Source organism: Phoxinus phoxinus (assembly GCF_949152265.1).
Source record: "Phoxinus phoxinus genome assembly, chromosome: 17".
NCBI classification, from domain to species: Eukaryota; Metazoa; Chordata; class Actinopteri; order Cypriniformes; family Leuciscidae; genus Phoxinus; species Phoxinus phoxinus.
In genome coordinates, this window is record NC_136892.1 from 14,303,843 (window position 1) to 14,329,080 (window position 25,238).

The 25,238-nt window shown below is 38.1% G+C and overlaps 2 protein-coding genes across 8 annotated transcripts in view; both read left to right on the top strand.

Moving 5' to 3' along the window:
• The window catches only part of adamts2a (ADAM metallopeptidase with thrombospondin type 1 motif, 2a), a 73,041-nt gene extending 66,608 nt beyond the window's left edge, over positions 1 to 6,433 (top strand). For both annotated transcript variants that reach the window (XM_079586811.1, XM_079586812.1), the window contains one exon: positions 1,323 to 6,433. In XM_079586811.1, the coding sequence (XP_079442937.1) occupies positions 1,323 to 2,167 (845 nt within the window). In that variant the 3' untranslated portion in view covers positions 2,168 to 6,433. The remainder of the gene's footprint in view (positions 1 to 1,322) is intronic.
• Positions 6,434 to 16,967: 10,534 nt separating this feature from the next.
• Positions 16,968 to 23,560, top strand: LOC306984231 (uncharacterized protein). 6 transcript variants are annotated; one of them, XM_079585403.1, is made up of 4 exons: positions 17,286 to 17,437; positions 17,843 to 17,957; positions 19,123 to 19,233; positions 21,519 to 23,560. In XM_079585403.1, exon 4 carries the CDS (start codon positions 21,521 to 21,523, stop codon positions 22,334 to 22,336), a length of 816 nt encoding a protein of 271 aa, XP_079441529.1. In that variant the 5' UTR covers positions 17,286 to 17,437; positions 17,843 to 17,957; positions 19,123 to 19,233; positions 21,519 to 21,520; the 3' UTR covers positions 22,337 to 23,560. The 6 variants fall into 6 exon arrangements, with proteins under 6 accessions (XP_079441528.1, XP_079441531.1, XP_079441530.1 ...); XM_079585405.1 differs by lacking the exon at positions 19,123 to 19,233 and having other exon boundaries at positions 17,014 to 17,437; positions 21,519 to 23,554; XM_079585404.1 differs by lacking the exon at positions 17,843 to 17,957 and having other exon boundaries at positions 17,283 to 17,437; positions 21,519 to 23,554.
• Positions 23,561 to 25,238: the final 1,678 nt, after the last annotated feature.

Genomic DNA, 25,238 nt, shown 5'->3' on the forward strand with positions numbered 1-25,238 from the left:
ATGTGCAATTTTTCCTTTCTTTTTATAACTATAATCCTCAAAATTGTCAGTTTTTCAATTGATGTTTTACCAAAATGTTTACTAAACTGTGAATGGTGTGACATTTCAAAGCAGTTTACATTGTACTGAGAAAAGTTGTATGTGTTGTCTTGTATACGCTCTATATTTGACAGGAAGTCTCTATGTAACTATGTGGTTTCTTGTCAGCTGTGTTTATGGGAATAAAGGATCAACTAATATATTGAATACTAAAACCCTCTGAATATGTGCTCTTGCTATATTATTATTTTTTTTTTTTGTTGCTGTTTTGCTTAGTGTGACTAACTGTATTTGAATTGCACTTTTCCCCCTCATTTTCCTGGTGTTCTGTATCTGTCATTTTCTTATTTCATTTTTTTTTTTTAACATTATTATTATATTAGATTTTCTATATTATATTTAATATATTACATATTTTGAATTTGTTTGATTTTCTTATCCTAATTTTTTTATTTATCTTGTATTGACACTCTACACTAAGCCTCTTGTTCGTTCATTTTCATATTTCATAAATCTTTTATATTATATTAATAAAATATGAATATATATACACACTACTAAGTTTTGGATCGGTAAGTTTTTTATGTTTTTAAAACAAGTCTCTTCTGCTCACCAAGGCTGCATTAATTTGATTAAAAATACCAAAACAATTACTCCAGTCTTCAGTCACATTATCCTTTAGAAATCATTCTAATATGCTGATTTGATGCAAAAAAAACAAAACATTTATTATTATTACAATGTTGAAAACAGATAAATAGAAAGTTCAAAAGAAAAGCCTTTATTTTAAATAGAATCTTTTGTAATATTATAAATGTCTTTACTATTACTTTTGATCAATTTAATTCGTCCTTAATGAAAAAGTATTGATTTTCTTTCCCCCCAAAAAATAAATTCTTACTGACCCCAAACTTTTGAACGGTAGTGTTTAATGTTACAAAAACTTTCTATTTCAGATCAATTCTGTTCTTTTGAACTTTCTATTCATCAAAGAATCCTGAAAAATCTGCTTTGGTCGCAGGAATAAATTACACCTTACTATATATTCACATTGAAAACAGAGGTTATAAATTGTAATAATATTTCACTATATTACTGTTTCTTTAAATCAAATAAATGCAGCCTGGGTGAGCAGAAGAGACTTCTTTTAAAAACATTAAAAATCTTACTGATCCAAAACTTTTGACTGGTATAGTGTATATTGTAATGTTAATATTTAATACATTTTCTTTTTTCCCCGATGATTGTACTGACGTCAGTCTCCTGCTGGTTTATCTTATCAGGGTCCCGCTGTAAAGGAGACAAGTCTGTGATCTGTCGAATGGAGGTTCTCAGTAAGTACTGCTCCAACCTTGGCTACAGGCAGATGTGCTGCAAGTCCTGCAACGAAGGCAACTACACCTCTGAATTCAACCTGACCAGACCCTGGATCTACACCCCTGTTGCCCCACCCATAACTCCCACTGCAACATCTCCCGTTCACATGACGCAGCTGTACAGGACCTCGCAGAAGCCCAGCACTACAATCACACCATCAGTCAGCAGATGGAGAAACATCAGCACCAACCCCGCATCTTGGGGCCACACGACCACTCTGAACCCAATGACCCTAAAACAAAGAACCACAATCACTTTCACCACTGGTTCTGTCACCGTGGACACTAAACGTCCCAGCACACTCGACTACGAAGAGGAAACCAGCGCCCCCTTCTACGAGGACGAAACCTGGACCGACGTCTCAGCTGAACACTTCTCGGAATCGGAATCTCATGATTTCATCTCATCGTCTACAGAGCCTTGGTCAATCACTACACAGTATACAAGCACACCTGAGAATGAAAACCTCCAGACAACGGTTATGACAACTCTACCGCCAAACATTACTCCAACAACGAGCCCTCCTGCCATAGTTAGTCTCCAACGGTCAGAAGACAAGAAGGAGAATAACTCCATCGACGTGCCCTACAGGATTGTCAGTCTGAACGAGGTCGCACTCAATCACTTTGTCCCCAAAAAGCGAGTGCTGTTCCGTGAGAGAACGCATAATAAAAGAATCCAAGAGCTCCTTGCAGAGAAAAGACAACAAGACTTCCTGCTTCAAAGACTGAAACGAAAACCAGGAGACTGATAGATTTCCTTTCCTTTATCCCTGTGGTATTTTGTGAGTATATTTTTTAAGTGGGTTTATGGCCTCTACACTCTATTTTGGCATTTACAATATTTTTACAGGAAATAACCTCAGATCTCAGTCTTTCATGTTGTATCTGTTTAAGGCATCTGATCGGAAAGAAAAATGACCCTAGTCAAGGCTTTTTCTGAAGATGACCCAGAGGTTTACCACATTTAGCTACTTTAAAAACACATGGGATGAATGCAGGGTTGTAAGAAGCTTTCTGTTGTGGAGATCTGGTGGTTTAAGCTTCATTTAAACCAGTCACATACTGTACGATTTTTCCAGTCCTTTCACGGTTTTTGTACATGATCCCAATGAGATCTGGGGTAAAAGTCATGGAACACTGTGTGACGTCATCAGTCACATACACATCATAGCCACGTCTTTGGTCCCAATGGTGCGCTTGACAGCTTGCATGTGCGGTCACACTGTGACTGTGAAGGAAAATTGTACCGCCACAATTTCATTTGGAGGCTGTGTCATTGTGTAAAAAATTATTTGTCCAATAGTGAATACACGTGTCACACAAAGACACATCTTGAATTATCCCAAAATGTATCTAGAGTGGTAAAATCATACAGTTTGAAACTGATTTAAAGCGAAATTTCTCAGATGTTTTGCTGTTTGAATGTACTCGAATGAACAATGGTTGCACATTTCTTTATTTTAAAATTAAGATATCTATCAATCTTATTTTTCACAAACTGTGCCATATTTCTCTAACCTGTGATGGAAAAGTCATGTTGATAGTCATTGTCTTACCTTTAAAGGTTTATTGACTCTGCTTAAAACAAAATGAAACCAGCTTGAGCTGTTTTGCTGGTTTTAGATGAGTTTCGGTCAGCTGGTGAGGCAGGCAGAATAGCTAGCTTAACACCAAGACCAGCTAGACCAGCCAAAAAGCTGGTTTAATGTTTGTTTGTTTTTTATCTGTGGAATGGTTTTTCAACATCTGGTCCCTCTTGTCTGAACTTTTTAAGTCAACTTGCTTTAAATATCCATTGCATTGCAGTATGCAGTTAACTGTCCAAGAACAATGTGTAAAAGTGCGTCACGTTTGTGAATTTTTTGTGGCCAAAAAAGGTTCATTGGTAAATTGCGGAAATCTTTTGCCCTCATGAGAAATTCCTGATTGCGTGGATTCATATAGAAATGACTTGATTTTGTATTGGATTTTGGGATTTTGATAAAAGTGTGGTCACATTAACAGCTACATTTTGCAGACAAAAAAGGTCCACTCTATATTAGTAATGGTTATATGCTACTATTATGATCTGTTTTGGTTTAGTTTCATTGTGTTTCAGTTTCTGTTTTCCCTGTTCCTGTTTGTCTGTGTGACCTAGTATTCTAGTGTGTACCAGTTTAGCCCTATTCGGACAGGTCTAGTTTTCTAAACGACGTTTGAGTTACAATTTTTATCACTCGAAGTCTGTGATTTAATACAGATTCGGACGGGACTAACATCTCCGTGTTTATTACAGAGGTCGAGTGTGTTTTCTAGACGTGGGCGTTACAGAAGGTCATGCAGGGTGTTCTTGCATGCATCACGTATGACGTAGTGTTGTCAAAAGTACTGAAAATTGTAAAAATTAATGGATTAAATTGAATTGAACGGATTCTTAAACACCTCTGGTTGGCCATTACGTTCACGCGCTCAACATACAGTATATGTTTGTAATTGGCTACAATGATCAACAACATGTTGTTTTCACTGAGGGTTTACAGATGAAAGCAGACACTCAAAATGCTAGAGGGAAATGTTGGTATCATCACATTTTTTAAATTTCAGTACCGAAGTAGGTACTCATGACAACACTAGTTGGACGTATGTGTCTCGCATTAGGGAGTTTTTGGAATTGACGTGCCAGACGCACTATCTTGACCTACATCTACATCTCCAGCCTCAGCAAGCGGTCCAGGGCACGCCTCCCAGGAAGCGGTCCTTGTGAGGATTTCACCACATTCGTAGAGTGGGTGCTGGTGAACAACAAGTGGTTCACCATCGACCATGCGGAGGACGACACCAGCCCCACTCTAAACTCAGAGCCCAGTCAGCCTTCACCCTGCCGGACAGAACAGATGCTTGTGCCCACCACAGACCTTGAACAGTACCTGTCGTGAACAATGAGCCGTGCCCCGTCCCGGAGCCTGAGCCCAAGGACATGTCTGACCAGGTGCGCTAGCCGGCAATAACACTCGTCTCTGAAGGAATGCTTGTGGAGTTTGAGGACATGGATGAAAGCCCCACCCACACTCCCTCTGCTGTGAATAAGTGATGCCTGGCCTCTGGAAATATTTAGGATGAATTTGAGGTAGTACCCTGATTCTCCCTTAACCTGTTCCGCCCAGTTCAGTGTTTCCTGTGTCCCCGCTGGTTTTGGCCAGCTCAGAATCTCCTGCGTCCCCGCTGGTTCTGTCCAGCTTAAAGTCTACAGAGATCCCTCCCAGCCTTTCCTCCAATGGTTCCTGTCAGTCCCTCGGCTCATCCTTAGTTATTGGCTCCCTGCAGTGTTGCGGGTCCGCCTCAGTTCTTCCAGTCCTCAACTCCACCGAGGCATGATGATCCCGCTTGCGCCTTCAGCCACCGAGCCCCGGATCCAACTCGGTCCTCTGACTCATCGGCTCCGCCTTGGCATCATGTTTCTTCATCTCCACCATGGCCCATCCCACCAGTTCCGCCAGGCACCTTTTCCCCCCATCTCCGCGTTGGTCAGGCGTCACCCTGGTTCCACCACGGGATTACAGGCTTCCGGTTACACCTGTAACCTCTACCATCCCTTCAACTCTACCGAACTTCACCTTCCCTCCTGCTCGAACATTGCTCTCTAACGCACCTGCTCTAGAAGTCTTCCGGATCCCCGTCTCCGCCTCGGTCCCATGAACTGTTTGCTCCCCCTTGGCTCTACGGACCTGCAGTGTCACCCTGGCTCCATGTCTCCTCGGCTTACTGTAACCATTAATCTGTTATGTTCTGTTTTTGGCGTAGCTTAATTGTGTTTTAGTTCCTGTTTGCCTGTGTGACCTTGTTTTCTAGTGTGTGTGAGTTTGTTCCCTTGATTAATGATTCCGTTCAAATGTCGTTCCATTAAATAACTAATTTAGTCAGTGTGTTTTGTTCAGTTCTTTGTATGGTCTTGTCTTAGTGTAGTGGATGTTTCCCCCATTATTCTACTCTGTATTCTGTGGATTATTCGTGCAATATTTATAGCACCCACGTGTGACAATATTGTCAGTAGTGAAGTTATGTATGAAGACTTCAGCTCACACAGAAGTCACTTTCGAACCAAGCATCTTTCTGTTTTCCAGATTGGAAAATCCATGTGACCTTCTTCTATGGGGTTTAACCAATCAGTTGGGTCATTTTTCCATTATTTTTGAATATATTGTCATTATTGTATACAGTAGATCCTGATGACTATTATCCACATGACCAGCTGGACCCTGTCACAAAATCTTCTTGGGTAAATCTTTCAATATTCCAGATCTCGTTGATTCCAATTGAAATTATTTTTGCCTGTGAACATTTGCTGAAAAATGTGACCATGCCTTAATGAACCGTATGTTGAAAAATCATAGCCCTTTGGTGTCATCTGTGTGTTCAAAAATATTTATATCCTTCTAAATGAATAGGCCCTAAATGTAAATCAGATAGTTTAAGAAAAAATGAATGTAAACTACTTCTAACTTTAGCAAGAATCTAAATAAACAGAAAGAAGCATTGCAGCAGTCAAATATGTCACAATGTTTACATGGGAAAAACAACACAGATGGACGTAAGTGTGAATGGGCCCTTAAAAGGTTGCTAAGGATTTTTGGGGTGAAAACATTAATTCTGTAACCGACTGTTTCAAAACTTGTCCAACTAGCTTCTCCCTAAATAAATGCATCTGAATCCCTTCGTAAATGTTGTAAATATGAACTAGAATTTTATTTTTGTATTTATTGAAGTACATGTGCTTTTTCACAGAGCTGTTGTGTTTATCAGACCACTTTGAGCTTTTTTGTGCATGCGGCATGAGTGACAATCCTACATATCCAAGAGCCAATATGATATCTCCTCCACATTGCCCAAGCACTGTATTGAGAAATCAGTGTTAGTATTTTAAGAATGCAGAGGACGTCACGTCTGTATTCTTCAGTTATTACTGTCTACTTGATTTAAGGGTATGAGTTGAGGTCAACATTCTTGATTCATCACATTCTTGACTTAATAAAGCAACCAAAAAGAACTAACAGCGTTGTTCTTATTCCAGCTACACATTTCTTTCAGTGTGTGCGAGGAGTGTTTTTTTTTTTTTTTTTTAAAGGGTTAGTTCACCCAAAAATGAAAATTATGTCATTAATTACTCACCCTCATTCCAGACCAGTAAGACATTTGTTCATCTTCGGAACACAATATACCGATTTTTAATGTTCTATGTTTTTATTGTTTCAGAATGTTTATTATAATCTCCCATTTCTGTCTACAATAGGGTAGAGTGGGGGAAAACCTCTCCCTTAAGCAGGGCTCAACATTAACTCTTGTCCGGGCGGGACAAATGTGTTTTGTGAAGGGGCAAGTGAACGTGAATTGCAGGCTACTGTCCCATTACCGCTTAAAACGTCAATAACAAAATAACTAGGGAATCACCAAACCGTGAGAATAAAATAAAAAAAAATCATATTTTTGATTTTTGAAACTGAGTTTTTATGTTTATAACATATGATACAATTAAGCAACATCACATGACCAATATTGCTGAATACCATAACAATTGAAAATGTGACACTAATTTCAGTTAATATTATAAGTCACTAATAGCCTATTTTAGACACAATATTGTCTGTTTTTGATACTTCCAAACAAAGATCACAGCAGGACCATATATCACAGGAACACAGGCCTAACCGTTTCATTATTGAATCATTTAAATAAATGACGGTCACCTGCCGCCACCTACTGGTGGTTTAGTTTCGTGCATTAAATAAGTAAACATTATTTAATGCAAACAATTGCATAATTTTGCAGTGTAAGTTATTTAATTTGATTGGTAACAGCCCATGTCTTATTATTCTAATTGAATTGCTAAAATAATAATAATAAAATATGAAGCATAAATTTAAAACGATAATGGAAACATGCCGTTTATAAAGGATAAAATATCATAAATATGCTGGTTTAAATATATCAAGCTGACTGAACACTGATGATAATATTGCTTCAGAACAAATTATCTACAACACACACACACACAAATAAATTCTGGACAAGCAAATGTTTTAGGCTACTTGGACAAGTGACCGATTTCCTTGTCCGAAGGACAAGCACATGAAAAGGCTTAATGCCGAGCCCTGCCCTTGAGGAAATATGCACAAAAGGTCAAAACATAAATTATGTTTTTTTGCGCAAACAAAGCACTTGCGTCACTTAATACAATTTAGGTTAAACCACTAGAGTCTAGTGACTAGACTCTCTGGATTTTGAATTATGCCTTTACCTTTCTGGTGCTTGAAAGTGGTAGGCTATTGCGTAGCTGTCAATGGAAAGGTCTCAGATTTCATAACAAATATCTTAATTTGTGTTCTGAAGATGAACGAAAGTTGTATGGGTTTGGAACGACATGAGGGTGAGTGATTAATGACATAATTTTCTTTTTTGGTCGAACTAACCCTTTAGGCAGACGATACCAACTGATGGCCACAAGATGGCAGTGCTTCTCTGTTTATCAGTTTTCCTGGAACTAACGTGAGTAGTCTTTATGTCTCTCAATTTCTCATTCCTGGAATTATTTGTCTCTGTCTACACGCTTAAACTGATAATCACATACAGAGTTTATTTAAGGATGGAGAACAACAGTTTTTACTTTGAGTGCCTCAGTCGCTATATTGTAGGGCTATTTACAGACAGCAGGTGGCAGTGTGCTTGAATTTTTGAATTGACACGTTTTACTCATGTTTTCTTACTGTTGGGGTGGTCAAGGTCTCATAGTTGCTGTTTTCACATTGAAGCAACCTTGTGTTATTACTATTAGACAAGTTAAATGAAGGCCTGACAAAAATAGCTTGCCTATTAAAAATCAACTAGACTTCTCAAAGTTTCAATGCTGCTGGCTATTTGTTTATTATGATGATACATTAGAAACATGCTTTTATAATTAATATGAGGTAAAATGTGTAGCATAAAATTTCATATAATACTGCTAGGCAGTTAAACACTGGAACATGTCTCATTTTATAATCATAATGTAGCCAACATTGTAATTATGACAGACTAATCTGTAATTTAGTGTCTTTCTAGTCATAATAACATGACATAACATCTTAAAAACTTTAGTTGCCCCGTGGCCCGTGTTTATATGTCAACTTCCTCATGGCTTTTGTATCAGATGACTGTCTTATCTATGGTGGAAACATAAACAGGACAAAAATAAACCTTATCTGCATAATACAATTGTGGTCTCATAGCAAAAACTAAACTGAACTGGAGATACTAAAATGTATTTCCTTTTGACTGGAGATGGTACTTATTTCAATTCAAGTTTTTTATTTATTTATCCAAACTGTTTCGAGGCAGCTTCACGGAAAATGCTTTATTTCAATGTTACATTCAGAAAGTATTCTGCTATCAGCCAGAGATAGCCGACTACTTATATACTATTTAAGACATAGCACATAAAACTTGTAGGTTTTCTATTAATGATTGGCTTGATGTTTACATAATTTATACTTTTGAATTGTTTGATTGCAAATTCAAAATTAACATCTTATTTCCCCCTCAAATTCTTTTAATGTTTCTCCGACCTTATCAAAACCCATCGGACAGATATTATTGAAGTTTTAACACTTGTTTGACCACAAAACAGACATGCACTTTTTCAGAAATGTGACATTCTAGTAACTTTGTTTCTGTTTGGGATCATTTTGACTTCAGCAAAAACACACACTAACAATGAAACAAATCAAAACAAACCCCCATCAGGAGGAACAATTTGCAGTGTTTACACCAATCAATGAATCATATAACACACTTGTTTTGTATTTATTCTTGTTTTATGTACAAATATGTAAACATAAGTAATGTAAACTGTAAATATGGCTTAAAACCAGTTCTGGCAAGATAAGAACCGCTATATATTTATTTAAATGGCATTTTAATAGTTTTAAAAAAACAATTTGAGTTTAAAATCACATCAGTTTCTTTTTTAATTGAACTGTTTGGATCATAACCAGTTGTAAATATGACTGTGAATAATGAAAATAGCAGAGAGCATGCTATTGATGTATTTTAAATAGTTAACTAAATAATTTTGTATGTATCCTTCTTATCTGCATATAGAACATCAACAGGCATGTTCTGTCGTCCTTCCCTCTCCCATACAGTATGTACAGAACATTTGCAACAAACAAATCCATTCATGTCATCCAATCAATATTTCATGGCTTTATTTCTTACCACAGAGAGCAGCACTGAAACTTTAATGGTCACTCCACTGCTCTGGTGAAGTTGACTTTGTCTTAAAAATTCCTGAATAATTCAACAGAGTTTGAGAATAAAAAAAATCCTTTTGGAACTATGAGGCCTTGTTCTATCTCTCTTCAGCCAATGCACACTTCTGTTTAGTGGCGTTTTATATAACCGCATTGAGTTGTGTAAGAGTTACTTAAAACGATCCCTGAATACAACCGGCAAACTAATGGAGGGTTTTTTTTAGGGCAAATTGCTTTCTGTGTTATGTGAAGTAACATGCTGTTGCGTAATTTTACAGTTTGTGTATCACGCTAGCTTTGAAATTCCATTACCAAATCACTTTACATCTCTTTTAGGACGTGTTATAAGCGGCAACACAAAGAATTAGATATTTTGAATATTTGTAGGTTAAAATTAGATTATTAAATCAACTGTGCCAACCTTAAAATGTTCACAAAATGACTTTAAAAATGTTCAAATGTTCAACAAAGTGGGGCACATTTTCTTGTTTTGCATTAAGAAGATGGTTTGACTCCATTATGACCTGGCACCAACATCTCTGAGACATTCTGGAGTCAGCAATGGAGTTAATGGACGCAAATGACCACTGGGATGAAACTGCAGGGCCTGTCCTTTACCTTCAGTCTAAATAGTGTCAGTAAGAAAGTTGAAGCTGAGCATTAGGCTATTAGTTATGTTCATTACTCATTAGTTGCATTCTTCAAAAAAAAAAAGTATGTGTAGACGTAGCGCAGACATTTCTCGGACTTTGGGGCTGTTTTTACTGTTTTCAAAAGTCATGTCATTAAAATGAATGCTATGGGGTAAGGCAGTTTGGTATTGCTCAGCTAATGATTTTTGCTCTTCGCTGGCAGATGTGAATAGATAATTCTTGAATATTTTATTATGATCTTTGGAGTTGGAGTAGTACCACAAAAATAATTAGGCTAGTCAACATTGTTGTTGATTTGAACACGTCAATAGGTTAGATATTCCATGAGAGAAATTACAGAGAAGATTAACATTCTCAGCTGTGTTAAGAAAACCAGGGTGGGTGACACCTGTACATGAAAATTATTGTCTAATATAATGTCTCAAAACATTATGTTATGTGCACCATACATACGCCCCAAAATGCTGTCTAGATAGCCAGGAGACAGCAAATTACTCATTTAACAGTTAAACAAATGTTTTTCAAATATAACTAGCAAAATATCAAAGGAGGATGAGTTATGTTTGGGTTGCCATATGTACTGTAGCTCGATCAAAGCCTTTGATGCCAGATCACATGCTGCACGCTTCATTTATTAAAGAGACAGGGTGATGATGCAGCAGTCACGAACAGAAGGTCGATAAAGGTATCGTGTCGCCTGAGAGCAAAACATCTTTAGTAACCCCTGCTCTCGTTAAACATGCTGCCAGTGCTGAGGGAGAATGACAAAGGTCATCTTCTCAAAAGGATCTCACAGCAGGTCGCGATTCTGCACGTGATAAACAGGTAACACGTGCTAAAATATATCTGCACAGTTGCTCATAAACCAGTCTTTCCAGTTCATGTTACACCTAAATGCCCTTCAGATATCTGAGCACACAGGCTCTTTAGATTTATTTAACAGTATAGGTTTATATTTATCTATAGTAATTAAATCATTGTTTACTTAATAATATTCGAAGGAGTCATTTAACATCACAATACAAGTTCAAATAAATAAATGCTTTGCAATTGCAAGCATAATGCCAAAACAATTTTTTTTTTCCAAACATGCATTTATGTACAAACAATGTTGTTTATAAAACACCTTAATTGTTAATTGATCTGCAAGGTTACAAAGCTCAAAGTCCACTCCAAAGGGAGATATTTTATTTAAAGTCTTACTGTAATCAATCATTTTATCCCTTAAAACTCATCTTTGATCACAAAAATGACATATTTAAACGTTATTTATTTGAAAAACAAATTATTCATGCCTTAAAATAGATTGAATGTAACTCTAAACCCTTGCTACATTTAGTATGTGGTTCTATTAATATGCAAATTAGCCTCGTCTCCATTCACTCACACCATCTCAGAGATCCACTCGTTGACGTGATTGGCTACAAGGTAGTTTGTGACGTCAGAAACACCAGCGATTTCAAACCGCGTTTTTGAGACTGTCTTTGGTTCACTGCCGTTTTAATGTGAAAATACTCAGCAACGTGTTGACTTATGAAATTTGCCCATGGTTTGTCTTAAAGCATATTAAAAACACCTCATTGACATATAAACAACATTAAAACCCTTTTATCTGTGGCCGAACATTTTAAGAAGAACAGCTTATTTTCTGTTGCTTTTGTAAGCTCTCGCTTTTGTAAGAAGGTTAGCGGCTCCTTAGGAAAATTAACCATGGTCGATTACAATGTGGTCGATTACGGTTTGTATTACCTTAGTTTTCCGACAAATGTCTTGAATGGTGGATAACTTCGTATCTAGGCTATATAATGTATAATTACAAAAAACATCTGAAACGTCTCTGAAACGTCCTGTGAAATCCGTACTTGCAAAGTCTGTGCGTAAAATCCGTTCTGTACAGTCCTCTTGTTCGTTAACATTGTCAGAGTCTGAATCAGGCTTGAATTGGTTTGAAATTGACACCATCTTTATTCATATTTACACTTAAGAAGAACTCACGGTTATGAAGGGGCAGGACATGCGCTAAGCACTGCCAATCACAACACACTAGGCCAGTTAACCAATCACAGCACATTTCGTATTTCGGAAGGAGGGGCTTCTTCGAAATCGGCATGTTCGAGCCAGACTGAGGAGAGAGGTGCTGTAACAATGTAAAATATGTGAACTTTTTTTTTTTTAAACAATAAAGCATAAAAACATTCCCTAAAAACAAAATCAAGACTTCATAACAGGGCATAATATGACCCTATTGGTAAACTATGCATAACATTTTATCTAGTGCAGATTAGTAATCACACATTAAGGCTACGTTTACACGTGGATGGCTTTTTTCATAAACATTTCACCACTCTCCGTTTTAAAAATAACATCGTGCACACCTGTCAGTTTTCAGAAAAGTGTTCGTTACACGAACCCGTGTATATGCCGTCTAGAGCATGCCAAACCTGTAGGTGGCAGTGTAACGAGAAGCTCAAGCCCACATTGTCAAATCAGAATCCTGAAAATAGTTACATACTGTGACGTCGACTGCCTAAAACTCAGTTTTTCTCAGTTTACATGCAAATGTGCAAACAAAGTTTTCCAAAATCTCCACTCTGGCCGGAGTTTTTAGAAAGAATCGTTTTCAGAGGAGAATTCTCTGTTTGAATGTAAACGGAGGGCACAAACGAAGGGAAATGTCTCTGTTTTTCAAAATAATGTATGTGTAAACGGGGTCTCAAAGTATGTTTTGAGAGATTGTTCATAACAGATTTTGATTATCAAAATAAATTTAGGTGACTATTCAATGAAGTACCAGAGGCTAGTGTTTGACATAGACATGTTATGATGGCCAAACAGATCATTCATAACATCAAATGACACAATTTCGAATTAAACACTTTCTTTTTGGAAGGAGCTGTTCCATAATTTGTTTTCTTAAACTAAAATAATATTTATTGATGATAACGTGAACTTGTGCACCTTTGCTCAAAAAGCAAACATCAGTGAACCGAGCATCTGAGCCACTACTAGTGTTAGAAAAACAATTTAAACAAAAACAGACTGTTCTCAAACAAGGGCTGTGTCTGAAATTGCCCCATATACCCTTAAATAGGGTACCATTTGAGGGGACAGACATTTGTAGTGGTGTCCGAAACCATAGTGGGCGTTATCAAGTGCACTCATTCAATCCCACAATGCATCACAATGAGTGTACAACTGATGTACGCTCAATGGCCAGATACCCATAATGCACAGTGAGAGTCGCGTGCCGAATGAATTCCTGCATCGGACCAAAGCTGGCATCCACAGCTGAATCATCCATCAATTTTCTAAACCCCTGGTCCAATGTGGCTACAGCGTAATATCATACAGGTATTCCTTTAATTGATTATTAAATTATATAATTAAGGTTTAAACAGTTTCCATAGCAGAGTTCTAAATCTTTTCATCTTACTACAGGAGCTGCCAGTTTGTGAAGTTTCAAATAATTCTTACCTGAACAAAACGATTAATCAAATTAACAACCATGACAACAAACTTAACTCAGGAAAACTGTGCAAACTGAAAAACTAAGTCCAAATGGTGTGTGACTCACTGCGTCTCAATTCGCCTACTTATACTACTACGCCCTAAAAGTATGTACTCTTTTTGTGAAGAGTAAGCTTTGGGACATACTATCACATCACACAATTGCGTTTTTGACGGTTGCTCTCTGTCGCATCCTGTCACCGTAAGCTTGCCTGTCAATCATCTTGTCACAGTTAAAATCCTCCACATTTTATTTTATTTCATTTCCTACCATATCAGAGAGAAATGCAGGAGCACATTGATCTGCTGTCACGGGTCTTTCATGTGAACTCTCCTCAAATGAAGCAATGGCCAAACGGATCTTTATAAAAGTCCACGTTGTTAGTGCAGATGAAATATAACACGGATAACATTAAATAAATGTATTTTTTTTATCAGGTTAAACTTTGATTAGTAACTCAAACCTTTATCTAAACCTCTCACAGTCGGTCGCGCATATATCCGCCATGTTTTGTAGTTTTCTGAACATTTTCAACACTTAGAGATCGGAAATACTAGACCATCCGGGGACTTCTGGCATACTCTTTTCAACATATGCTTTGGGATACATTTAATCTCACAGACTGGATAGTATGGACATTGAGACGCAGGGTGTGAGCAATGTTCAGAGAGAGAAAGAAAGAAAAAAAGAATTGTCCATTTTGATTTCATGGTGACTTTAAATGTGCTTGGTCAGTCATACATGATTCAGTTCTGTGCTGGAAATGAAAGGAACGTGTGAATCTCTTCATTGCTGAGAGTCGCTGCCAGTGTGGCTATATGAGTATGAGAATATATCAGCTCGGTGTGACTGTAGTTCACTGAGGGCAACACAGTTCAGTTTGTAGCATGATCCGCATGTGTTGCCATGGTTTTCTGTCTTTCAGCATTCACTGCCCGTGCTATTACAGTCCTTATTATAAAGCTCCATAGTTCTTCTGTATTCCCTCTTGTCACTCATTTTGTTCTTCCTTCATCTGACTCAGGTCGACCTACTTAGCACAGAAAACTCTGTCCCCCTGTCTTTCTGAATATTATTCTTTTTATCTTATTCTTTTTGAATAATACTTTATACTAATTATCTTTTCCTAATCCTCATTCTCTCATATTCATCTTAATCATTTTTGTCTTTCATTCCATATCCCCCAAAACAGCATTTGGAAGTACATGAACACTTGGACAAATGGTCACAGGCACAAAGACGCAGTTTTATTAAATTGAGCTGAGCACTCACTATAAAAAAAAAAAAAAATCACAGGCCATTATTTCAAACCATTTCAAGAGCTCTAATTATTTTTTAGCTTCAATTAATCCATCAATTTGCTCCAATTTGCTATTTACGCTGTGAACAGTGCTGACATGATACAGTTGCTGACATGGAGGTGTGCATTTTTGCATTGATCATCCAATTACAGTTAAGTGGAAGTATTGCCTCCCCTCATTTGAGTTTGTATCTAGATTTAATTTTACCATTTGCCATAAATTTGTTCATTGGTGTTGCTGTTGGACAGAGGTATTTAAAATAATAATTGTAAAAACTCTTTTTCATCTAAAATTCTAAATATTTGTTTTATTTTTGCTTTTTTGACGGCTGAATTTTCAGATTAACCTCAAATTTCACTGCATTTTAATGTCTGAGATTTGTATTCACCGTTTTTATTGCAAAAGCAGCCGGTTAGAACATTACATATTAATGATAAAAGCAGTGTTGGGAAAAGTTACTTTCAAAAGTAATGCATTGTGTTACTCCCTAAAAAAAGTAACTAATTACATAGTTACTTTTTATGTAGTAATGTGATATTGCTTTAGCAAATGTGATGTTTATCTAAAGTTATTTTTGTGTATTGGTTTGGTTGAACTGGATTATCGAACGCCAGCAGCAAACACGATAGTTTACATTTACATATACATTTATTAATTTAGCAGACGCTTTTATCTAAAGCGACTTACAAATGAGAACAATAGAAGCAGTTAAACTAACAGTAGGATGACAAAATGCAAGTGCTATATGACCCTTCTCAGTTTAATCTAACGCGGTACACGTAAAGGTGTTGTTTTTATATAGAATAGAAGAGAAAGTGTTAGTATTACTGGATCAAGTGCTGCCTAGTGGATTAAATACATAAAGTATATCTGTATTTAATTATTGCAGGTCTGCATAATATTCTATTTGTTTGATTTTCTAAATTTTTCTTCATTTTGATGAATACTGAATCTGTTTTTCTGCAAGTGAGATGAGTAAATGCATGCTCACATTAGTCTAGAACGTTACGCTGCTTCAGAAGTCTGTCTGAATTCAGTTTTGTGAGGTACCTTTGTGTCTAAATGCTGGCAATTACGTCATTGCCTGATAAGGCACCGAGGCAGCCTAAGTTTTTGGACACAGCCCTTATTTAGCTGGTCCAGTAGTGTTTGATCAGGGTTGCAGCTGAATTGTGAAGGTAGGTAGATCTCCAGGAAAAGTATTAAACACCCCTGATGTACACTTTGTTATTACCATTATTGTTCTTGAAATCTCTATTTGTGTTTATCTGAAGAAAGATACATCTTGGACAGCATGAGGGTGAGTAAATTCTGAGTATTTAAGAGGACCAATGCATGTGTTCATAGAGATCTATGTTCAAGTAAAATTAAAAGGGTCTATAAATTACGTAAATGTGCACCTAGCACATCCCTGAGTCAGGGTTACTAAATAAAAATATTTTTAAGTAAAAAAAAAAAAAAACTTAAACTTATTTTATTTCATCTAGTTGCCAAGACATTATTTATTTATTTATTAACTTGATTTACTAAAATAACTCAAACTAAAAGTTAAATAAAATGTATAAAAACTATAGACAGATAGTCAGCACAACAAATTTACTAAAGCCAAAATAAAATAATAAAAGAAAACAAAACAAAAATATTACTAAAAACCTATAATGTAATACCTGTCAGGTTCATAGTTTTGTTTAGTGTGTTTTGATTCAGTTGTTTCCCTATCATTATTTGATCTGATTTCCTAGTTTGTCACCTAGGTTACCCATTAATTCATCATTCTGTTCAGCTGGTCTTGATTAGTTCCCTTTGTTTGCTTTGTTTCATTCTGTTCCTTGTCTGGTAGTGTATATGTTAAAGTGTAGTTGCCCTTTCTGCAGTCATTCTGAGTCGTGTGTGTTATACTACACGCTTGATACTAAAATAACACTGCTTAAGTGGAGTGAATTCAATCAGAGCAGACTGAAATTCTTCTCATTTGACCTCTGACCAGAAGTGAGATAAATGGAATGGGATTATTTTGAACTTAACAGGGCTGGTCTGTTAAACGTGCTTATTTCCAAACTGCTCCACCTTCAAAACAACCACCTCCCTCTCAACATGTCCCTCCCTTCCACTCCCTCTCTCTTTTTCTCACACCCTTCCTTGTCAGACAAACACTTTTAAGACTGAACATGATGTTTGTGGCTTAAACAGGGCAGTCTACCTTTTATGAAGCTTATGTTGACGATATCATCTGATAACTACAACAGTTCATCCAACAAACGTGGAATATATACGGGACAGCTATCTACCATCACAGGTAACGGACTTTGCACGACAAAAACATGTTTATTTACAAAAGCTGACACTGGGGCAGTATACCCTTTCAAAAGGTACACCTTTGTACTTAGTGCATATTAGTATCTCAAAGGTACATATTAGTAATACCAAATATGATACCATATACCAAATGTATATCCTAAATGGTACATAGAACCTTTTTTATAAAGTGCCATCCCAGTGATAGCTTATATCTTTTTTTTTCTGAGAGTGTATGTCAGTCTGGCTTGAGAAGGACTACTAGTATACAAAATATTACTCTGTGTATTTAGTTTTTTAGTTTTCCATTGCACGTCTAGTCGTGTGTGGGGAATCGACTCCTATACAGTCGTGCTGTTTGTTATATTGACGCTCACAAGTTTACTGCCCTTCCACTGTTTGACAGCAACGTGAACATGATGAAAGGTCATTGAGGGCTCAATATACCTGCAGACGGAGCTATATATAGCTGTATAAACACTCTCTTCACTCAAGATAAGAGCACCACTCAGCAAAGCAAGGTAAAAAAATAGAGGCATATCTCTAAAATTACTTAAAAATTGACTTGCTTATTTCCTCCTTGTAAGATAGCAACCATGAGAGAGCAATGCATGAGATTGGAAAATTAAATTATGACTGTTGACTTGGTATCAGGAATGGAGCAGTGTGGTCACACTTTATATTAGATGGCCTTAAACACAAAGTTCCGTCATGAAACACTCGATGGCGCAGGCTGATGGGTCCTTAACTCAGTTTGATAATGATCGCATCGTTATCTACACAGCACAGCTGATTGGTTGCTGTGGCATCAGCAGCCAATGAGCTGCGGCTCAACCTAGGCCTAAAGCGCTTCCAGAAGCCCTCCTCCTTCCCCAGCTCCACCTGTATAGATCTGCTACAGGTTTTTTTTTTCATGTATGTTATATGTGCAGAAACAGCGAAGCAGATCTATTCCGCCAATACGTTAACATTGCCATATCCATTACCATAACAATCTCTCAGAGAGTTGTCATGACAGAACCATTAACCATGTTAGTGCATTAATTAAACTACTTGCATTTAATTAACATGTGTAGTTACACTGTTAACTTTACCCCTAACCATAACCCAACCATTAACCTAAAACCTAACACTTATAATCCTAACCCTAACAACGCCTTCACTCCTAAACCTGTAAATATAAATGTGTGAATATAACAGAACAAGTTACATAGTGAATCCATCTTGTATTTAATGTTAGTTCATAAGGTTCATAATGTAAAGTGACCAACTGAGTCTCCCACAGAATTGGTGTATTTTTAATACTGATATGCATCATGTCTCTTTTTAACTTTAGGGTTTATTTAATCAATGTGTCAATCACAATCTGGTTATTATCTATCACTCATTTAGGGGTATGATTTAGGAGGTTCTTTTTCTCTTGTTTTTTTCTTTTTTTCTCAGACTATTTTTCCATACTGTCATACAAACTTCTTCCCCTCTCCGGTTTCTTTCTCCCCACCACACCGGTAAAATCCGTTTTGCAAATGATTCTTCGCAGCCACAGGGACGGGAACGAAGGTGCTATTTTTAGCACTGACCAAGGCAGGAGAGAGAGCGAGGCGCACGGGAGAGGGCGAGCAAGCAAACAGGCAAGAGAGAAAGAGGGAGGGAGAGACGGGAGAAAATCATTATTTTTGTGTGTAGCAGCAGTTGGAGGCTCTGAGCTAAGGCAGGGAAGAGGAGACGAAACGAGAGGAGTGGAGGAAGAATAAGAGATCCACAGCAAAACCAGGCAGCCGGAGAGACCCATCTCAGGTGGGACGCCACTCGCACCACTGGCCTTAATACAAACCAGGGAAAGGGTATGGTTACATTATACTTCAGGTTTTCACATACAACACAATCCGACAATTCCAAATTTATTTTAGGATTAGGGCTAGAGATACTTTAAATATCGTCTATTGTTGTCAGAAACAGCGACCCACGCCAGATGTCTGTCGTAATGGGATGTGTAAGACAGATCTGCTTTGATCTTGAAGTATGTTGCAGTTCTTTTTTCCTTCATAGATTGTTGTAGGAGCATTTTAGTCCTGGGAAAATCCAAGAATGTTTAGGCAACTGAGATTATTAGAAAATAGGGATGGGTGGGAATTGGTGCTGGGTTGTTTACATTGGTCGCCACAATAAAGAGGGGTGTTCAGATGATTTGGGCATGGGGCGGCAGGGGGTGGTGTAGGAGCTGCTTCACTGTGTGTGTGTGTGTGTGTGTGTGTGTGTGTGTTATGCGTGTGTCTATGTATGTGTTCTCCGATTGCTGTGAAATCTGAGCACAGCCTGGGATGTGATGGGAAGAGGCGTTGTCATGGAGACTGGGCTTGCACATATTCCTGTAACCAATCCCTCCCATTATATACATTGATTTCTGGCATTTACTGTACAGAGCATCATTAAGGAAGGATTGAGCAGGTAATAACAACTTTTCAAATGATGCTGTTATTAATAATGAATACAGAAATAATGTGGGTCAAAGCCAATAAGAGATGCATTAGAGGACTGTGAGTGAGAGACTGTATGCGTGTATGCTGGTGAATTTGATATCTGTAAGAATGATGTTTAACTAACATTAAAAAAGACTAATAAATAGCCTACTGCATGTATTGCTTATTATTAGTTAATGTCTTAACTAATGTTTACTAAAGGAACCTTATTTAAACCAAATGATATCGCTGCGAATTGCAAATATTGTTATGGTTCCCTGGAGAAAGTTGTTTTATTCAGAGGTTTTTCTTTCCTAGATCAGGACTTCTCTTGAATCGACTTTGTCTCAAATTGTCTAAAATGGCTTAAGAGAAACAGAAATAGTAAGAGGATAATAATAATGTGGATATCATAGACGAGATAATTAGAATTTGACTAGGAATATTTCAAGAGTGATTCCTGTCTTAAGCATATCATATACAAATGGGTTTATAGTGAATTATATTTTTTTGTATCTAAAATTAGCTATATTCTTTTTTTTCATAAACTAATTTCTGTTTGTCAGCAGATGTATATCAGTAACGCTGGTGTATTTGGTTGCAGTTTATTTTGTGATTTCGCTGGAACGGTTAGAGATGAGGAATGGCATGTTGTGTGGGGGCAGCGCTCCGTGTCGAACATTGCCACTGCCTCCACAGCTGATTTGAGAGAAGAATAATCATCATGTACAAACCTTAATGTTTTTAACCAAGAGATTTAGTGGTCACATACATTGTTTTGTGAATTTCACAGACAAAATAGTCATTTCAATAGGAATCAGTGTGATCTGGGAGCAGATTTTGCAACAGGTTCAAGCTTGTCATGCAGATTTGTCACGCTGACCAACAGAAAGCTGCTTTGTTTGACTTCTGTGTGAACTGTGCATCATACATCACTACACTATTGACGAAAGACTGTTTTTGCCCACAGATTTGACCACACCTTCAAGTGTGAAGTCTCCATTTGCTCTCCATTTAATCTCATTGCCTATGTCGAAACAACTGAGATATTAAAGTAATCTGTAACACTTTACAATGAGTAGTTAATATTAGTTAACTACATTATCTAACATGAACTGACAATAACAAAATTACAAAAACATTTATTAATCTTAGTTTGTTCATTTTAACATTTACCAAATCAAAAGTTGTATTTGATATTATTTAATGGACCTGAGCTAACAATGAACAGTTGAATTTTAGTTAGAAAGGATTAATAAATACTCTAGCCAATGTCTTTGTTAGTTCATGTTGGGAAATTACCATATTGTAAGGTGTTATCATGATATACTATGTGTTTTTTCTTTCTTTCACATTTTAGATTAGGGTCCAACTATGACTTTTGCCTCAGAAAAATATAGTTAGTAAGGCAGTTAAGTTTGGGTATTGGGAAGGATTAAGGATGTAGAATATGGTTGTGCAGAATAAGGCATTAATATGTGCTTTATAATTATTAATAAACAGCTAATATCCTAGTCATATGCATGCTAATAATCTACTATTTAATAGTGAGAATTGGACCCTAAACCATTTTCCCTATCATTAACATATCTCTTTAATAAAGCACTATTCCTGCTTTTACAGTCATGCGTCCCAGGTCCAGATTACTGGCGAAACGGGGCCTCCCCACCATCAGGGAGGGCTATGAGGAGCTGGTACAGGACCTGAACCAGACCAACAGCCAGCACACCACCACACAGGACTACTTCCTCTCCATCTGCCATCTGGCCCGGCCTACCTTCCCTCTGCATGAGCCCGACTGTGACATCCTCTCCATCGGCCCTTTGGATTCCCCAAAGCCCTGCTTACGACTGCAACGCCTGCGCCAGCATCTGCAGTCTCCACTGCCCCACACCTCCACGAGCAACGACCAGACAGTTGAACAAGCTCATAAAGAGAAAGAGACCACCAGATCTGCTCCATCAGAACCACTGCAGGCCCAAGCCGCCCCAGAGGAGGACAACGGATGCAGAGATGACGTCCCCAGCCCTGCAGATCCGCTTGAGTACCTCTACAGCCACAGAGGTGAGCTAGCGCTCCCCACCAGAAGGGGGAGCATTCCTCCACGTCGGCCACGCAGCGACACCTACCCGTGCTGTTCCTCGCCAGCTGACGCCCCGCGCAAGAGCAGCTGCCCAGAGATTTGCCTGGCTGAAACAGTCACTGCAGCGACGGTCCTGCAGCGGTCACCTCTCAGCAGGAAGAAGCTGGACGACGGTGGCATAGCTGCCCGCAGCGCCATTCCCAACAAGCTCGACGGCGCCCCTGCTGGCTGGAGGGGAAAGAGCAGTCGCTGCATGGACAAACAGACCATAGTGTCCCACTGGATCGCAGAATGCCGCAGCGCGTGGAAGGAAGCCCGCATTCGCGCTTGCATGCTGCCCGCCATCGCCGAGAAGTAATCTGCTTTCGCTAAAATCTCTTTCCGGTGAGGCTAAACATCACGTAGAGTAACGTGGAATGTTTTGAAATTATGACTTTGCACTTCAGGTTTATATGCATATACATTTTTGGTGTATTTTTAAAACCGTAACCCTATAGATGGTGCCATGTCGATACCACACCATAGTGTAGAGTTACCATGAATGTCAATAAGACTGAGTCAGTCCAGTAATGTCCAGTCGTGATCAATAAACGCATTGATTTTTGGATGCCTTTAATATTGTTTAGTGAGATTTTGCAGGTCTAATAAACAATTGCAATTGAAGTTCTAATATACGCAACACAATGTAGTGGTACAGAAATGCATACAATTCACAGATAAGAATCTCACTTTTTTTCATCCCCGGGTTTGAGCAAATTTGCATATTAGGCAGCTACTGTGATGCAGAATGAATATGCCTTTCTTCCTGGAAATATTATTGAACATTTGATGGCATTTCCAATAGGCATTTCCCAACATTTTGGGAAACAGTTTTAGCAAAAGATCTGACTTGGATTAGGGCACCTTTCTCTATAATAAATAAATATTATGTCCAACTCTTATTTCTATATAGTCTCAAACCCTTCTTAGTTCACTTTAATATATTGGTATTTGCACAACAAGTTATGATAATTCCATCTTCTGACAACAAAGGACAAATGACATGAGATCATGTTGAAAACGGCCATTGGTTTGTTTTCGGGCCCTTGTTTTGCAGTTTAAAAATGGAACATGGTGTGACAGCTGTAGAATGAACTGAGTAGTCTGGTAAGAGGATAATGATTAAATGTACTGGTTAGGAATCACCTTTTTTCAACAACAGAAAATAAAATGAAAAATCTGACCTACATAATTTTGATATTCACATGTACGGCAAAAGGCCAATGTAGAACTGCACTGTTATCCTGTAAGACTGTTTGTACACACCCAGAAAATCTGGTTTTCTCTGCATTGACTTGGTGTTTCAGTATTTTGAGATTGTCTTACTGTTAAAAGATTAATTAGTACGGTTGCATGTGAATTTGTAAATTATTTTGTATTCATGCATAATAAATATCTTTGAATTATTATGGATGTAATGATTTGAGAGAAACTGTATATTACACTATATGAAAAAGAAAACCTGTTTTACATTTTCAGCAACCTTGTACTCCCCCCACCCCACTTTTTTTAAATTAATAAAATGTCTGTGTTTTATGTTCTGATTTTTGTTTTGTGTGTGTGTGGTGTGGTGTGGTGTGGGGTGGGGTTGGGGTGGGGTGGGGTGGGGTTCGGGGAGGGGGGGGGGGTGTTTAGCTACCAAACAGCCTTTCCATAATGTGACTACACATTACTATTGAGTTTAAAGGGATAGTTCATCCAAAAATGAAAATTAGCCCATGATTTACTCACCCTGAAGCCATCCTCGGTGTAAATGACATTCTTCTTTCAGACGAATACAATTGGACTTATATTAAAACATTTCCTGGCTCTTCCAAACTTTATAATGGGAGTCAATGGGTATATATTTTTCGGAAGTCCATCAAAGCGCATCCGTTCATAATAAAAATGCTCGAAATAGATCTGGCGGGTTAATAAAGGTCTTCTGAAGTGAAGCGATGCATTCGTGTAAGAAATAATTTTCATTTTTGGGTGAACCTTTAACACGAATTATTTTTATTAGTATTTTTAAGTAACTTATTGTAAAATGCTAAAACACAGACAGCAGTGAGTTGTTTCTTATACTAGATAGTATGACAATGCTGTGGCAAAATTGTCCTTACTGGAGCAATACATTTATTTTTTAAAGCAAATTTAAATACAACACATGTTGTCTAAGTGCTGCTGTCAGCTTTGGTTGCAATAAAGGTGATAAAACGGTTCTAAATGCAGCAGTTTTTATTTTATTGACCAGAAACTCCAAACAAAACACACAAGATAATAAGATTAGACTCAATTGGAACAGAACAACTGGTAAACCAGATGAGAACTGACATTGAACGAAAGAGCAGGGCTTAAATAGCCAGGCAAACTAATCAATGAAATGAACAACAGGTGCACATGATGATCAAATCAAAGAAAACCCATAGAAACAAATACAAACCCAGTAAACAACTAGAAAACGTGCAAAACCAATACAAAACAAACTCAGGCAAGATAACACTTGACAAAACAAACCAGAACTCAGGAATCCCTTACATTTCCACAGAGGGTGGGTGGAGGCTTAGGTGGAAGACACTGGGCAGACTGGATAGAGGGCAGAGACAAAGGTGGGAAGAGCCAGGGCAGAACCCTCAACAGGACGACCAGGACACAGGGTTGACGGTGGGGGGAGACATAGTGGAGACTTGGCAGGCGGAACGAGGGGAAAGACTGTCCGAAACGGAGCTGGCGGAGGTGGAAACCCAGGCGAAGCTGAAGAGACCAGGGGACGCAGAAGGGTCTGAAGTGTAAGGCGGAGACACTGGGACGAGCAGTTGAGGCGAAGCCAGGTTGCCTGAGGACTGAGGTGGAACCGGAGGGAAGGCAGAGCCAAAGTGGTGGAGGGACGAGTCACAGACGAAAGCCTGTAAGTCCATGGTTACGGAAGAGTGACGACTGACCAAGTCGGAGCCAGAGGGACGAGAAGCTGGTAAACTATCAGCCCAAGGCGGATCCACGATGTACTGAACAGGGAGGATAGGTGGTGTCGAAGGGCTGATGTGAGTCAGTGAAGAGAGGGCTAAAGGACTGGGCAGTGTGGGCGGGGTTACAAAATGGCCTTCCTGGCTGATACTGGACACACAAACAATCTAAAAACGGCCAAAAACAAACACAATCTCAGGAAACCGACATAGAGCAAAACCAATACAAAAGGAACACAGACAAGATTACACGTGACAAAACAAACTAGACCTGCCAGA

Bases quoted from the DNA above. Each gene is read 5' to 3' on its own strand.
- LOC306984231 (XM_079585402.1), top strand. From the start codon at position 17,347: ATGAAGCTTATGTTGACGATATCATCTGATAACTACAACAGTTCATCC. The intron at 17,438-21,518 runs GTAACGGACTTT...CTGCTTTTACAG, and splicing joins ACAGCTATCTACCATCACAG to TCATGCGTCCCAGGTCCAGA.